The 17264-nt window shown below is 52.9% G+C and overlaps 1 protein-coding gene across 1 annotated transcript; it reads left to right on the top strand.

Moving 5' to 3' along the window:
* The first annotated feature begins 960 nt into the window (after positions 1 to 960).
* CFAP20 (cilia and flagella associated protein 20) lies at positions 961 to 13793 on the top strand. Its single transcript, XM_004704637.2, has 6 exons — positions 961 to 1261; positions 11098 to 11177; positions 11823 to 11934; positions 12500 to 12688; positions 12970 to 13080; positions 13373 to 13793. Exons 1-6 carry the CDS (start codon positions 1178 to 1180, stop codon positions 13376 to 13378), a joined length of 582 nt encoding a protein of 193 aa, XP_004704694.1. The 5' UTR covers positions 961 to 1177; the 3' UTR covers positions 13379 to 13793.
* Positions 13794 to 17264: the final 3471 nt, after the last annotated feature.

Here is a 17264-nt window from a genome sequence, read left to right as displayed (position 1 = left end):
CATATAGGTTTTCACATTGACAAATTCCATGTAGTATTTCAATCCTTGGTTGAATTTAAAAAAATAGTTTGTTATTTGTTGGTTTAACTCTGCTATCTTAACTCTACTTTGTTTAATTTTATCAATTTCTGCTTTTATTGTAATGTCTTTCTTACTTCCTAATCAGTGCATTGAATGGGTCGATTTTCATCAGAGTATTGCTTTGATTGCATCTGCAAGTTATGTGTTCATAGACTCCTGTGATAATTAAGGGCAATTATGTACATTAGGCACTTAGCACAGTACTCAGTACTGGGTCCGACTCATCGGACCGATGTACGACAGAAGGAGACACTGCCCCACGTGTGTACACTGCCTAGTGTTCTGGACCATCTTTACAATCTTTGGTACGTTGGAGCTCCCTGTTGCAAGCACGGTGTCACTCCATGCTGTTTAGGGTCTTTCTCTTTTTCACCCGCTCTCTAACTTACCAAGCACAATACTGATAAGTTGGCTGTTGATTTGGCTCTACAGGACATCAAATAGGCATCTTGAGGGCCCAGGGCCACTTCCAGGCTCTCTCATTTTATCTCCCATTGTAACTCCGCCTCTCTCCCTAGGGGGCGGGGCCTGGCCTCCCCTCCCCCCCCACGTTGCCATGACACTACGCAAGCACTGACAACACGTTCTAAAGTGCCTGCGTCTCCCTGTCCTCTGTCGTCCTCCGCCTTCTAAAAGCTGCTCTGGACTAGCTAATAAGAAAAATAGTCCCTTGGCAACGGAGTTCTTTCCGCCAAGGGGCGGGACCAGGGCGGGTGTTGAGGCCGGAAGTCCGTAAACCGCGTGGTAGGATTGGGCTTCGTGCTATGGGGGGCGGGCTCAAGTGGGCGGAGGGATCCACTTGGTGCGGCGCTTCCCCCGGCAGCCTCCATTTAAGGCGTGGAGAGAAACGCGGGCGGCAGTTGCTGTGGTTTCCATCCGTACTTGTGTGTGTCTCTCCGGGACCACTGAAGCTCGTGGCCTTAGCGTCCCGTGTTCAAGTCCGGCTGACTGCGGCTACTGTTCGCCACGTAGCAGCGCAGCATCTTTTCTCCAGATTAGGCCCAGGACCCCGCTTTGTCCCTGTTCCCCCGTGCCCGTATCTACCCCGGGGGCCTAAGTCGACGCCGGCGCGGCTGAGGAGAAGGCCGCCGGAGCGATGTTCAAAAACACTTTCCAGAGCGGCTTCCTCTCCATCCTCTACAGCATCGGCAGCAAGCCTCTGCAGATCTGGGACAAAAAGGTCAGGGGATCTGGGCGCCGCGGCCGCGGGGCTGAGGACTCGTCCTGGGGGTCCGCCGGGTTGTTGGTGTGGAGCTGGGACTCGGGGGGCCTGGCCGGGCGGTCGCTGTGGGGTCCCCTCCCCGGCCTGGCGTGACTGGGTGCGTGGTTGGGGCCTGGTGTAAGCCGAGTGTACACGGGGATCAATTTGGGGTGGGCGTGGCTGGGGGGGCTCTGGCGTGGTTAGGAGGACACGCTAGTCAGTGCCTCTGAGCCTCGATTGTCCACCTGTAGCGTGAGTTGCACAGCATGACATGCATATATATATATTTTTTTTTTTACTGGGTTGTTTTTTTGTTTTGTTTTTTTTTTTAAACATTTTATTAGGGGCTCATACAACTGTTATCCCAATCCATACACACATCAATTGTGTAAAGCGTATTTGTACATCATTTCTCAAAACATTTTCTCTCCATTTAAACCCCCGACATTAGGTCCTCAATGACATGCATATTATCGGCAGGCATTTCAAGCACATCTGAATGACCTGCCCAGTGCCAGGCGCTGTACTGGGCACTAGACACACTGAGCCTTTGTTCCAGAACGCTCGGGCCAGGCCAGTTTGTTCGGGTTTCCTTCATTCGCCTCTTGTTTCCATTGATCCCAAACTAGACAGAATTCCGTGGCCTTTGGCACCTGCGCCCGCCCTCATTGTAACTCGGGATCTGTTTGTACCTTTTGTGCCCGATGTTTCCATCAGAAATGGGAAATGGTGCAGCCCAAGTCCGGGCTTGCCCATTCCTGGGCTTCTAGGGGTTACATTTCATTACTTTGAGATATGTGTCTCATGTAGATTCCCAGACAGCTGTACTCTATGTAAATTCACTGTCTTCAAGTTGATTCCGATGCGTAGTGACGCTGTGGGACAGGCTAGAACTGGTGAGCTTCCAAGACTTACTTAGGGGAGTAGAAAGCCCTGGCTTTCTCCTGCCCCGGTAGCTGCTGGTTTCCAACTGCTGTCCTTTCAGTTAGCAGCCTAGCTGGTCACCAGAACTCCTAAGTACATATAAACCAAACTCAATGCCATCAAATCCATTCTGATTCATAGGGACCCTGTAGGGCAGGGTAGAACTGCGCCTATGGGTTTCCAAGACTGTGACTCTAAGGAGTAGAAAGCTCCAGCTTTCTCCCGAGAAGCAGCTGGTGGTTTCAAACTGCTGACCTCGTGAGTAGCAGCTCAGTGCATAAATCAGTACACCCTCAGGGCTCTATACGCTTAGAAATTCAGAAGACCCTTTCATGGGGAAGACAGGTGATTTAAGGCACTGCTGGCCTCGGAGAGAACCCTGAGAGAGATGGGGGATGCTGAATGGAATTTTATTGAGGTCGGTGTGGACAGGGAGCGGAGGTGGTGCAGCAGTTAAGGGCTCAGCTGCTAACCACAGGTCCGTGGTTGAGACCCTCCCACTGCTCCCTGGGAGAAAAGAAAGCCATGCCCCTCGTAAGTAAGTAAGTAGAGGGCAGCTTTGGGAACAAGGTGGAGGGCTCCCGTTCCACTCTAGGGCCATTATGCATCAGAATCGACTCGATGGCAGCGGGTTTGGGTCTAGGACATGGATGAATCAAAATAAGCAGAGTTTTCATCTCCTCGCAACAGCTCTGTGCTTCCCTTGTCCACAGGTGAGCGTTTGGGGCAGCCTCTTTCTGCCTGTCATCTGCGTTTAGAGAGCAGCTTTTCGTGGTGTGTGGGGTGTTCATTTAGTATCATTTTCCTAAGATAGTTCAAAGTGCTGTGTAATGAATTTTTCCCTCTGTATCTGAAAAATTTGACCGGACGTCTTCCACATGTGGGAGCCGATGCCACAAGGGAAAGAGGAGAGCAGCTCCCTCATCTTCATTGGTGTCCCTGGGGCTCTCAGTGGCCTGCGTTTGTTCACACTGGAGCGAGGGCTTATACATGGAGAAGCCACCACTCTTGGAAAGAGAACAAGCAGCACTGGTTGCACAGCAAGTTAAGCATTGGACTGCTGACCGGAAGGTTGGTCCTCTGAGCACACCAACCACTCTGCAGGAGAAAGTGAGCTTTCCACTTGACAAGGATTTCTAGCCTTGGGAACTTTCTGGGGCATTCTAGCCCCCGTGGCCGTGGCCTTCGGTTGGGATTGGCTTAACAGCAGGGGCTCTGGACAAAGGCGGTCCAAGGTGGCTCTACCTGGGAACAAGCAAGCTGTCACGGGACGTGGTTTGGGGTCATCGGTTGTCTTGGAGAGATGTGCCTCTTTATGCCAGTGAGGTCATTGAAGGGGGCGAACCGTAACATGGGTCAAGGGTAGGGACAGGAAACAGGGACATGCCCTGGGGGCTGTTTTCAGAGCAAGTCAGAGAATTTACTTAATCCTGAAAAAAATCCTAGCAGTAGGGCAGCTTCAGCACTTGTCTTAGATGAACCTGTTGTCCTTGAGCCCCCATGGGCAGCTTTTTTTTGACTAGTCAACATGTTTACACACAGTTATAAAAGCAAAGTAACCATGGTGCCCTGAGTCCCTTAACACCGCCACTAGAGGTCGGATGGTACCCTAAAGACATAAACACGGGTGAAAACAGAGCAACCGGCAGGGCTACATGGAATATTTCAGGGAGGCAGAAAAAGCCCCCCAAGAAACAGAAGAGTACTCACTTTCCCCTAAATCCTGTTAGTAAAAATTATTTACCTGTTCTGCCCCTCTTACTTAGACTCATTTGAAAGTTTGGCAGTGGAATTTCCCCCATCAGACACATGAAGAGGAGGAAATACTTCTCCGCGATTCTTGAGCAGCAGCTCTGTGGAGGCATTGTGTAGACTTAGGGATCTGTCGCTAGGGAGACAGTTTCCCTGCTCTCGGAGATTAGGGTCAGTTGGTGGGGAGAACTGCCCCCATTTATCTGGGCCTGGCTCTGACCGTCACCTGTAGGTACATTATTAACCCTGGTGCCTTTTTTAGTGGTTATTTTGATTTCAAACACTTCCTGAGCTTATGGAGAAAAAGTTTTGCCTTTGATTTCAATAATAAATATACCTACTCCTCCCTACAGACTTGCTCATTAGCTGGCATTTTGCATATCTAACAATAAGTAAAAACAGTCTGGCGCAGCAATCCTGTACGTCTGGCAGTAGTGGATCAATACTCAGGAGGTGGTGAGAGGAACATTGGCTGCGTGGCTGTGTGTCTGTGTAACTCGTCCATGATTCTCAGCGATTTGACATTTGTATCATGATGTACTCATCCTTCATTTTGTGATCGGATGTGGTCCTGTAACACTGGTGTCCACATTAGGATTTGGAGCCTAACCGTGTTGATGAGTGAGGAGTGGATGTAATCTTCAGAAATGAGGGTTTGACTTGTTTTGGCTCTCAGCTCACCTGATGTCCCTCCCTCTTAGCAGCGGCCGCCAATGGAACTGCAAGGTCTGTTTTCACTCACTGCCAGCTTTTGGACTTCCTGGTCCCTCTGCTGGGAGCCACCCCTCCCTCCCTCATCTCCGTGGGTCTCCTCTAGGTCGCTGTTCAAAGACACTTCCTCAGAGGGACCTTCAAGGCTCCAGACTGTGCTGATGTGCCATCTAGTCAGGCCTGCCTCACACTGGGCCTACAGAAAGCACCTCCGTGGCTGTGTGTAATCTTCATGAAACAGATCACCAGGTCTGTTTCCGCTTCCGCACCACAGACCTTAACCCTTGTGCCACCTGGGCTGCTTACGAACTCATATACATTCATAGAACCTCGGCTTCCTTTGCATTGTTACATCATAGTTAGAATGGATTTCCTAAGATCTGTGTTCCAGTGATTCAGCCTCCTGAGTATAGAGATGTTTGTGACTTTTCAAGCCAAGAGTTTAAGGCGAAATTAGGATTTTCTTTCCTATTTCCTTAGCTTCTAGGGTCAGGAAAATTCTCATTCGTTAGAGAACTCTTCTGTGTCATGTCAGGAGCCCTGGCGGTGCTGTCGGGTCCGCGTTGGACTGGCTCAACCCAGCAGCCACTCCTGGAAAATTCACAGCTTCAGAAACCCCCCTTGGGGTTGCTACGACTCACAGAGTCACTGGATGGCAGTGGCCGTGTTGTGTTTAAAATGAGCTCTGGTTTGTCGGGAAAGTACCATGGGGTTCAAGTTTCCTCATGCCTGTGTAAAATGGTATCTGTTTTTAATCATTAGTGAAAAAAATAAACCAACTAAAATCCCCTCCTCATGAGAAATGAGGCTGTTATGTCATGAACATTGCTTTCTTCCCCTCATTCCCAACCTAAGGGTTAAAGCCCGAAGTCTGACTTACTGTCCATGCTGGTAGCGCTAGGTTCCCATTCCCATCCAAGTCTGACCAAGTATCCTCTCTGGGGGTGGGGGGCTTTCCCCCGCCCCCCACTCCAGCTTTTGATCATCTGACCTTGTTGGGACATGCTTGGTTGACGGCAGGCCTCCCAGTGGTTGATCGAGTACCACAGAGGATGACATTTGGACACGAAGGTGATAAAACTGCATCCCCCCCCCCCCCCCCCCAGACTTCCCTGGGTTACTCAGGTGGTGGTCTTTGCTGTAACTTCCCGGAAGCCTGGGTTTTAGGAAACTGATCAGAACTGTACAGAGTGGCTCTGGCTTCATGGGCTTATAAATGCCTGGTGTCACTGGCCCGCTGTCTGGATAGTCCCTGTCTGCCGGCTGGGGCTATACCCAGCTCTTCCCCCAGAGGTCGCCCTCCGCCTGTCGGTCCATGCTGGTGCCCAGCCCCTTCCCCAGAGACGACTTTTCCCGCAGGAAAGGGCAGCTCTGATGGCTTAATGTAAATTGGAACATATGTCATTCAGGCGAGGACGCCAGATGGCTGAGGGTTCAGCTGTCTGCCAGGAGAAGTGGGTGGAGCCAGAAAAATGAAAGTGGAGTGGGAGAGAGAGAATACAATTCATGTGTTATTTTTAAAGCCTTCTTAGAAACCTAGAGCAATGGCCAGCTTCTTCCCCCTCCCAGTTTTTTTCCCTTCAGCGTGACCCTCCTCCCTGGGACTTCCATTGAAGGGGGGAAAAAAAGTCAGTGTTCTTTATCAGTTGCCCCAGCAACCATGGAAACTCTGGCAGAGTGGTTGCAAGGGCTTTTGAAGGTCCCTTTCCTGGTGTGGCAGAGACTCTGAGCTGCTCACTGTCGGGCGCCCGGGTTCTGAAGCCCCTCGGAGCCTCCAGCTCATGAGAGGAGGAACGAGGTTCATAGAACAAGTCATGTAAGCCTGGCTGTAAATTCTTCTGGCTGCAGTAAGGAAACACTGAGAGCCACAAGGTGAGAGTGTGTCACAGAACACAAGCTGCATTTGTCATGCAGAAGCCACTGGTGAATCTCAAACTTTCTGACCCAGAGACCGGAGGTGAAAGAAGTCGGCTCCCGCCACACAGTGCCAGCCGGTGGGACTATTTCAGTTCATTTCCCCGCCATGCCACCGTGACTCCTGGACCGGACAGTGCCAAGGAAAGAAACGTGTGCTTTCTGAGGACATGCATCTTGTTACAAATGTTTGGACCAGATGGGGGGAGTGGCCAAAGTGCCAGGTGGAGGCCTTGCCCCAAAGGCCCCCTCCCAGCCCCTTCCCCTTTGATCTCCTCTTTAGAGCATGGAAAGGCAGCTTTGGAGAGTTACCCTTTCAGTGTGCCACAACTCAGGCGGGCCCTGTGTGTCAGTCCTCACAGGGTTTCAGGGGCTGATGTGTCAAAAGTAGATGACTAGACCTTTCTATGGAGGCCCCCCTGGGCAGACGTGACTTTCTGGTAGCAGGTGATTGAATTAACCATTTGCACTACTCAGGGACACCTTCAGTTCTTTTTTAAAAAGATCATTTTATTGGGGGCTCTTACAGCTCTTGTAACATTCCATACATCAATCGGGTCAAGCATATTTGTACATATAAATTATTATTATTTTCATATCTTACACTGACCACTTTCTCTCTTCCCCCATGGTTTCTCTACCCCACCTGCCCCCACCTGCCCCTGGACTCCTTAGGTTCTTAAAGTCCTTAGGTTTCTGATTAATTGCTTCTACCCCTAAGCGCCCCCCCCTCTTATGAATTTGTATTCACCACCCTGTGAAATTTATGAAGTATAAAAGTCATAATTAACACCCAAGTTTAATTGGATTCCAAGCTCTGGCAGCTTGTTGTGTGGGAGTCCTTTTTGAGGGGTTTATCGTTTTCCTGGGGCTTTTTGTATTTCATTTAGCCTGCCCTACCCAGAGCAGGTTAAATGAGTGGCTCTGGCTTCATGGGCTTATAAATGCCTGGTGTCACTGGCCCGCTGTCTGGATAGTCCCAGAGGAGCCCTGGGGGCATCGTGAGGACACATTGGCAGTTAGTTAACTGCAAGGTCAGCAGTTTGAAACCACCAGCCAGTTCCTTGGGAGAAAGACAAATCTTTCTACTCCTGTAAAGAGTTAGGGTCTTGGAAACTCACAGGGACAGGCCTGTCCTGTCCTTCCTGATGGGGTCGCTGTGAGTCAGAATTGACTCGATGGCAGTTTGAGGTCAAAACTGCAGGGGAGCCAGTGAAGGGACACCTCCTTAAAGCACGTTGCCCTTTCCTCCTCCCACTACTCTGGTTTGGTGACCTGTATTAGCATTACTCATGCTGTGAGTTACTCAGAGTTGTGGCTGAGCGATATTTTCTCCTTAGGAAGTTACTGAAGGTCCAGCTATCAGCTAGCCGGGCTCGGGCAGCCACATCTGCAGAGCCGGCTCTGGTTCTCAGTCGCTGGTGTCCATGCACAGTGCTAGGCACCATTCTTTTCTTTCACCACCTGACTGTCGGGCCTGCTGGAGTGTGGGGTGCAGGCATCGACTGATCTCTGAGATGCCATAGGGCCGGGGCCTTTACGTTTCCACCAGAACAGATGTGGCTGGGTGTTCTGGGCCCAGGCGAGGCTTCTTGTTGTCCCTGACCTGAGACCTTTGGCGAGGTTTGATTTGAGGGTTGGATAAATAGCAAGCTGCTGCCTTTAGCTCCTAGTGGCTTCGTAGCCCTTGCAGTGTTCCCATGTGTTTGATCCGTGCACTGCAGCCCTTTGAAGAAAGAGTGATGCCTTTGGAGGCAACCGAGGGCTCTGATTTCACATGAGTGTTTGGCACCTTCCTGGAGGACCGCCAGCTCATATCAGCGGGGCTCTTTCACAGTATTTGGAAGCCGTTTCTTGATGGATTCTCTCTTCACTAACACTCGGTCGGATTTTCCCCAGCAGCCGTGGCCCAGAAAGTCTAGGCAGCGTGCTACCTCTTTGGTTGGGAGTGTGTATGTGGGGATGGTAGGCAGCACTGACATGCTCCTCTTTGTGTGCTCAGTCTCCCTTGGCCAGAGGCCCAGAATTCAGAGCAGGAGGTCACTGGATGCCGCCAGCTTTGTTTGAGAAGCACTTCAATGTGACGCTGTGTCTTGCCAACCCAAGGCATGCTCCACTGGCAGAGAGTGAGGGCCCTTCTCTCTCTGACCAGGGGCACCAAGGGACATTTTGTGGGAGAGCACAGTTGTGGTTGCCCTTGGTGGCCTCCTCTTGGGCTTTGTGATGACAAAATCCTCCCTGAACCTAGTCCTAGGTGTGCCAGTTCGTAGGGTGACAAATTACAAAGCCAACAAGTGCTGACTGTGTGCCTTCCACAGTACTAAGCCTTGTGGAAGATACAAAGGGTGCTTACTGCATGGCACTTCCTCTTGAGCTTCGAGCACACAAGACTTAACTCTGACAGTACGGCGCTTCTTCAAACCAGGCACAGCACCTGACCCAGCTATCACTGCTCGGTACAGACCCCGGAGAGATAAAGACCAAAACACGGACAGATGATCACAGCACCGTCCACGACAGGCAAAAGCCGGAAACAACTGAAGTGGTCGCCTGTGCGGGAGTGGGCAAGCAAACTGTGGTGCAGGCACACGGCGGAGTGCTCTGCATCCCTGGAAACAAGCAGTGACCACACTGTCGGACACCTCATTTCATGGGGGAATTTGGCAGAAAAAGAAACCCTGTTCGAGGGAACGGTTACAATAGGGAAGGATCATAAGAAACAACAGACTTGAAGGGTAGGGGCAGGGGAGAGGGAGAGGGAGAGAAAAGAAACGAGAGACCCACACAGATACACAGGGACTGACACACAAATTAAGGAGTGCCTGTGTCTGTCCTAGAGAATCCATCAGTCACGTGGGGTGTCAGAAACGCACGGATTGCCGAGTCCTGTCGGGAGCACAGCTAGGTGTCATCCCACAGCTGGTGACGGCCACGGGGCCAGTTCTACCCTGTCCGACAGGGTCGGTGTGAGTTGGCATCGACTTGATGGCTGTGAGTTTTGCTTGGCAGCAAACTTAAAGGGCACCTTTGTGCAACCTGCTTGTGCAGTGCCCGACCCGAACAACTGCCCTGTGTGTCGAGCTGGAAAAGCACAGCAAGACCTCACCTGCCCAACTCCTTCAGAGCACCCCTGGCACTGCTTACACATGCCACCAGACACCAGGCATCCTGTGGCCCCCGAAGCCCTGGCTCCATGCTGACCTGACCGCGCCCCTGCCATTCTCAGCTCCCCTGTACTGTCTGTCAGACAAGGTCAAAGCTTGGGAGCCTGCCATTTCAGGCCCTCGGATTCAGCCCTTGCCGCCTCTTCTCTCCTGGCCTCCTGACAGGTGAACGGCCTGCTGGGTCCCACGACATGAAACACATCTAGCCTGCAGGCACTTACACAGATCCCTCTCAAAAAAAAAAAAGGCTGAGTAGCAGATGTCACCTGGGGAACGCACGCGGAGTGGAGTAACTCATCAGAGCAGCTCAGAGAGACAGATGCCTCCAAGCAGACGCCATTATAGTAATAACTGTTGGAAAACACAAACAGCCCACACGGCTTCACACCACTCGCTCTCCCTGGTGAGTGAGCGAGCCAGCTTCCGCTGGGCAATGGAGTCATTACAACCCACCACAGCCGTCTGCCAGTGCTGGGGGAAGCCCACCTCTGCCTTTCTCCTGCTGACTGTTATGTGCCTGGCTGGGCAGCTCACGTGTTACCGTGTTCCAGAAGGCCCCTCTGCTCTGTCCATGTTAGGTCAGGTGCTTGGGCACTTCGTGTTGGAAGGTAATGGTTCTTTCCTAAATATTGTGAGGGGAAAGAATGTGTTAAATGCAGAATCGTGAACTTCCTGAACATGCAGTCGCAGTATAAAGCCATGAAGGATGAAGTGCTAAGCTCAGGCCTAGAACGCATGGCAGAACAACAGCGCAAAGAGGGGCAGAGGTCAGCAGGGCTGGAGTGGCTAAGGAAGGCTGCCTCTGTGGGTGGCACAGACAGATCCGAGCGCACACTTGCAGTAGGAACTTGGGGGAAAGGGAAGACAAGGAATCCTGTAGAGGGGACAGCCCGGTGGTGATGACTTGTACTCACGCGTCCAACTTGTCGGGGTCTCAGTGTTTCATTGCCAAAGGTACGTGTATGTGAGGCCCTATGTGCTGTGCCCCCTGACTCTCGCACCCTGGGTCTCTGTCCACGTCTGTGCCTCCGTTCTATCCTGAGAATCAAGTGAGAGCCTGCAGGCGAGTGCGCTTGGTGCCTGGTAAGCACTCGGCAAGTATGCGTTGGATCTGAATTGAGCTGATTTCTTCAAAGAGACATTCATCCCTGGGATCCCCATGGCCATGTGATGGCTTCGCTTAGTAGTTAAACGTCAGCAAACATTGTCACAAACTGGTGTGTTCTTATGGCCCCTGGCCTGCTCTGGGTGCCCCTAAATGGGCATGCTCAGCTGTCCTCGGCCTTCAGAAACGCTGCGGGCTTGCTTCCCTGGATTTCAGTACTGATCAATCAGTTCCCTCCTTGGCAGGTGCGGAATGGTCACATCAAAAGAATCACTGACAATGACATTCAGTCCCTGGTGCTGGAGATCGAGGGGACAAACGTCAGGTAGGCCGCCCCCAACCCCCAGAGACATTGTGCGCCAGGGAGGCAGTACATCACAATGGTTCGTGTCTCAGGCACCTGGCCACCTCATCCCCCGGGCTTGGCCACCTCATCCCCCGGGCCTTAGCTTCCTCGTCTGCCAAGTAGGATAATGGTAGACGGTGAAGAGTCAGTACGGGAATGCGTGCCACTTACTTAAAGCCATACTTAGCACATGCTTAGCTCTGGAAGCTTGAGCTACAGCTCAGCCTTCAGGGGGGCGGGGTGGGGGTGAGGGCACACTGCCTGTAGCAATCCGAATCAGGGTCTGAAGGGTGGCCGGCATGCTTCTTGACGCCGCTGGGGCCTCGGTGTTTGGTTTGTTACTTGATGGTCCTTGTGGAACAGAATGAGCGTTCCTGTGAAGGGCCTGGAGGAAGGTCGGTCCTAAGGCCCAGTTGGTCAGATGCTGTTCCCCAGATGTGCTGTGTTGCTGGCGAGCCCTGTCCGGAGCTCTTGTGGGCCGGGCCCGGGTATGAGCGCAGCCTGCCTTCAGAGCATCAGCTGAAGCAGGCTTGAGGGGCTCCCGGGGGGACCTGTGTCGCCCTGCGTCACTCCCCCGAGGGGGACGGCAGCGAATGTGTGCCCACTGCACTGCTCTCTCCACAGCACCACCTACATCACGTGCCCCGCCGACCCCAAGAAGACCCTGGGGATCAAGCTTCCCTTCCTTGTCATGATTATCAAAAACCTCAAGAAATACTTCACCTTTGAGGTTCAGGTGAGTGCGGGCACATGGCCAGGTACCAAAGGGGGAGCCTTTCCACCTGCCCAGAGCAGGGCCTTCGGGAACGAGCCAGACACATCCGCCTCTTCTGCCCCTGCTGTTAGTGTAATAGTGCTCTTGCCATTCTGTGTTAAATGTGGTATTCGTCCTCAAACTTCACTCCCAGGTTTTCCGGCAGTGTAGCCATCTAGGAACGCCGGCCCATAATGGCAGGATTCCAAAGCGTAAGGGTTAGCAGGGTGCCTTGTATGGTGAGTGAGTCGCCTGTTAGTGGTCTCGACTTGAGCAGTTTTGATTTTGCAAAGGGAAGAACTTGCATGAAGTCATCCCGTGGTCTTGAGAGTCGCCCTCATAAGTCATACGCAGCTGGTGTCTTGGCAACAAACAAGATAAACTCGCTACTTCCAGCCTGTCTGCATCCCGTGTGACTGGTGTCTGGGCTGTTGAGTTCCACTTGAGCCTTGGCTCGGGGAGCCGGGTTGTCTGAGCGAAGACCCTTGTCTGAAATGCCCTGGGTGCTGCTGTAGAGATGGTGTCCCCCCCGTCCCCCGTCTCACAGGTGCTCGATGACAAGAACGTTCGGCGGCGGTTCAGGGCCAGCAACTACCAGAGCACCACCCGCGTGAAGCCCTTCATCTGCACCATGCCCATGCGGCTGGACGACGGCTGGAACCAGATCCAGTTCAACCTGTCCGACTTCACCCGGCGGGCCTATGGCACAAATTACATCGAGACCCTCCGAGTGCAGGTGCCGGCCGCTTTCCAGGGCCCGCCTCAGGAGGGGAGGGAGGCTGTGCGCTGTCTGAGACCGCCTTAAGGCCCAGGTGGCACAATGTGTGAGCTAAAGGCCCGGGGTCACGGTGCAGAGGGCTCCAGCCTTGAAGGGGATCGAGGAAGATGCAGCAGGCCATGCCCCTGCCAGAACTGTCCCCATCCCCAGCCAAACCAAGGAGACGGAATCTTGTCAGCACCACAGGAGGGGGTAAAACTAGGGTGCTTAGCTCCTCAAAGCAAATCCTGTACCCACAGATCCATGCGAACTGCCGCATTCGACGGGTCTACTTCTCAGACAGACTCTATTCAGAAGACGAACTGCCAGCAGAGTTCAAACTGTATCTCCCAGTTCAGAACAAGGCCAAGGTGAGTGGGCCTGCTTCCCGGGAAGCCGGGCAGGGAATGGGGGAGTGGCTCCTCTTCCATTCATCCCGAGGGATCCTGTGTTGGGGTCACTTCGTGTCCCCCTGCCCTCCACAGGGCAGGGAACCCTGCTGCATCCTGCTCAGAGACACTCCCTACCCCACAGCCCTCTCTACCACAGTGGGCACCCTACTGGTGGTGCCTGTGCACTCCCCTCGCCCAGGGCGGGTGCCAGTGCTGCCGACCCTCACTTTCTGATCCTTTAACTAGGGGCCTTTCCTGCTTTCCCCTCTAGCAATAACTGGAAGGCAACTCGAGAGATAGACCCCAGACCGGGACTTCAGGAAACTCGCTGGAGGACAGTGCGACAAGTAGAAATATTTATATTAGTTCCCTGTGCTGTGGTTCTTTGGTGCCCTACTTGGCGTCCCTCGTCATGGGCCCCAGTGACCAGTTGCCCTGTAAGCACAGTGGGGATAAGCTGTCCTGGAGTGACATGTGAGCGCCGGCCGGCGTTTCTCCTCTCAGCCTCAGGGAGTGGGAAAATGTGTCTACCACGAACGTCCCGAATCCCAGCTGTCCCATCAGACAGCTTCAGACCAATATTTGTTTCTACAGTATGTTCTTTGTTTTATATGTTGTCCAAAGATATGTATTATAATCTGTATAATACACGTCATTTGGAGGTCAATAAAATGTTATATTCTCGGTTTGTACATCTGTGCCCTTGTGTGTCTTTCTCAATGGCTCATTCCCCTCTCCCTCCTGATAGGAACATAGAACTGCTGCCACAGAACATCGCTTTACGTACACTTGCAGGAGGTTGCAATCAGGGTTTAAAGATCCAGGTAGATACATGCCAGTACTGGTTTGGAACATCTTCCTGGATAAACTAAATGGCAAAAACACGGGCAATGTATGACCAATAGAGTCTCCTTACTAGGGATTAGGTCTCAGAAGAAAATGGCGTGGGGGCCACATCTGACCCCTACCCTGGCTACAGGAAGAAGAAGGAGAACCCACCTCCACACCAGCCCAAGCCGACTGCCACATGCCCCCACCCTCCTTCCCTCCCACCGCACTCTACTTCTCTCCTGGGCTCAGTCGGATGTGTTGCAGTGCCCACACAGGGCTCGCCATGATGAGCTTATGGGGGAAGCTCACAGGTTACAAAATGCTAAGAACATCCACAGCGTCTCTCCTCTGCCATGCGGGTAGACTTGTCTCTGGTCCTGGGCCTCTGCCTTGTTCCGGGGGCCTGGAAGTCCGCTGCTCCCCTGCTCTGCCTCAGGATCTCGGTGCAGGGCCCAGTGGTGGCTCTTCTTCCTCGAGGGATGTGGGATTCCTTTCTGCTTCTGAGGTGGCTCACTCAGCCCAGTGCGAGGGCAAAGCTGACCAGTCTCCTCTGTTAGTGGGTCTCACACCCTGTCTGCACAGTCCCACCAGTCAGTGGGTGGGGGTTACAAAGGCACGGGTGGGAGAGCCATGCCAAGTCCTCAAACTGTTCACCACACTCGAGTTGGGTTGAAGACAGGAAAATGGCACAGCCAAATCCCCTTCAACACTTCAGGCAGGCGCTGTATTGGAGACCCTCGCAGTCCTGCAGGAATCGATACTCCCTGTGTTGTTGACCTTCGCCCCGACCCCCAGTTCCTTTCAGAAGCCCTCCAGATGAAGCACTTGCCTTGAGTTTAGGGACTTAGAAGAAACGTGTTTCTTTAAACTCTAGAATCACACAAGGGAGCCAAAGCCCTTTCCCATGCACCTGTACTCTTGGGAATGTGATTGTTTAGGGGAGTGATAACGGCACCTCTTTTGGTTGTGGTTTTTCCTTTTAGCCAAGAGCAAATCCAATTTGTACAAGTAGTCATTTGGTGTGATGCAACTATACCGTGTGTCGTGTTCCCAAGGAGAAAGCGATTTGGGGGCCGAGAAGGGAAGTTTGGGGCACACCTGGATTGTGGAGGACACGCACAAACAGGCTCAGTGACTGCAGCCGTGCAGAACGGTTTCCTATCACTTCATTTTGGGCACTATGGAGAATATTTTTGGGAAGGTGAAATTCACATAGTAAAATAAAAACCGCAAGGCAGATAAAAGACAAGGGACCATCATAGATCCTACAGATGTTTCTTTCCCCTGGGGTGAGATTGGAATTGGGCCCCGGTCACTTTTACTTCAATAAACAAGTAGACAAAAACAAGTAGACATCTCCAGTGCTGCCTTGTGAGAAGTAATGTGGCCAAGAAGCACTGCCCTGGGTGCCCTTCTCTCTGAGAGCTCTGGGTGACCATGACCTAAGCCTCCCAGGAGGGCAGGAGCCCCTGGGAGTGGAGGCAACAGGGAGTATTCCCACCTCACAGCTGTCTGGTGCCTGACGTACATGGGCCATCAGGACGAGGTCCCCTTGTTTGAGTGAGTGTCCACTACCAGGCTGGAACAGATACTGCCCATGTCCTCGGAGAGCCACCAGTTGTCTCCACATGCCCGAGCTGCATCTATCGACGTCCCCATCCGCCCAGCTGACAATTGAGGGCCGGCTCCAGTCCTTCGACTCAGTGGACTCGGGTCCTCAGACTCCATGCGTCTGGCTAGCCTTCTGGCTGCCAGCAGGGCTCTTCAGAAATGGGTGGGGGTGGGGTGGTCCGTCTGTGACTTCAACCGAGCTGCTGTCTCCGGCTACTCAACAGTGGAGTCTATCTTGGATGAAAGCTGCTTTTGTGGAGGCGAGAAAACGGTCCGGTTCCTCTCCCTCCAGCGCCAGGCACGGAGAAGAGGTGCTGGCAGGGCTGGGAACACAGTAGCGCCCTTCAGCCCAGGGGACTGACTATGCATGGAGATGACCTCACCACCCTCTTTGGGGTGGAAGGAGACAGCTGTCCGCTTCCCAGATACTTGACATACCCACCCGAGAGGAAGTGAGGGGGCGTACGGGTGCTGGGGTGGATCTCTAAGCTGGATCCCAGCCAGTGTGACTTTGGGTGACTCTGCAGCCCCTTGCCTCAGCATTCCAGCTCAGCCAGAGGAGGCCAGAGGAGGAGGAAGGGACAAAAGGACAGGCTCCCTGAAGGAGGATGAGCCGGGGTGACCACGGATCATGGTGACTGCTCCTGTGAGTTCGAAAGGCCTACTTCCCAATGGGACAGCGTCCCTTAGCAGGAGCCGGAGGGATGAGCAAGAACCCTTCCCAACGTGCCTCCGCTGGGGAGAGCAGATCCATGACGGGCATTTTGTTGTTGTTGTCAGTGGCCCAACCACTTCCACAAAAGGGGACAAAGCAGAGTTAGCACCACAGAGGAACCTTCTGATCAAAGAGTGAAGAAGTAAGCTGGGCCCTCATGAGCAGAGCAGGCGATAATAGCTATTGCTCAAAGATCCATTCATAAGCGGCCACCTGTAGTGACAGGTGTGGGGCTGAGCATCACCAACCCGGGGGCACTGATGATGAAGTGCCTTCAGGGGGCTTCCAGGTCCCAGCAGGACGGACTCTCGGCTAGAGTGGTGTCGGCGCATCGATACTTGCTTCCTGATGACAAACAACGGGGTGCGTGCGGGACACATCTGGTGAGAGGTCTCGGGTTTCTAAAACACCGTTTTGTTGGCACAGACTTCACGCGTCATGCAAGGTAACGGTGCGATCGTATTAAGAAGAGCCATGCCGTCACCACCACAACCGATTTCAGAACATTTTCTTCTCGTCCTCGTGGTTGTAGCTCCCCGTTTCCCTTCCCCCTCCATCCTCCCCAGCCAGGCCACTGGGGTAATTGCCCAGTGTCTCCCTCTCTGGATCTGCCTAGCCTTTTTTGTTTTTTGTTTCATCCACAAAACACTGTGCACAACACAAACAGGAAGCAGACCGAAAAAACCAACCACAATGACTAGACAAAACAGAAAAACCTTAGTATTTCCCCGTTTCAGGAGATCCTTAGACCTTGCCTATGGACTCATAGATGCAGGTGAACGCCTCCCCACCCCCAGGGACCCGGGGGTCTCCATCAGGCCTGACCCATGCAAGGACAGCGTCTTCCTCCCCTCAGAGGTTTCTGGTAACTAGTCCTTGAGAAGCCCTTCCACAGGGGCTGAGCAATTCTGCCCTGGATGCAGAGAGAGGCACAGGCTGGGAAGAGGAGGCCGGGGAGCTGCCTGACCTCCCACAAAAGCCTTCCCTTCCCTTCCCTTCCCTTCCC

The sequence above is a fragment of the Echinops telfairi genome, unplaced genomic scaffold (assembly GCF_000313985.2).
Source record: "Echinops telfairi isolate 266 unplaced genomic scaffold, ASM31398v2 ScPeMD7_2291;HRSCAF=2852, whole genome shotgun sequence".
Taxonomy (NCBI): Eukaryota; Metazoa; Chordata; class Mammalia; order Afrosoricida; family Tenrecidae; genus Echinops; species Echinops telfairi.
This window is presented reverse-complemented; position numbering and strand designations above follow the sequence as displayed.

Coding starts and splice junctions, on each gene's coding strand:
- CFAP20 (XM_004704637.2), top strand. CDS start 1,178: ATGTTCAAAAACACTTTCCAGAGCGGCTTCCTCTCCATCCTCTACAGC. Junction 11,178..11,822: donor ATCGAGGGGACAAACGTCAG/GTAGGCCGCCCC, acceptor CTCTCTCCACAG/CACCACCTACATCACGTGCC. Junction 11,935..12,499: donor ACTTCACCTTTGAGGTTCAG/GTGAGTGCGGGC, acceptor CCCGTCTCACAG/GTGCTCGATGACAAGAACGT.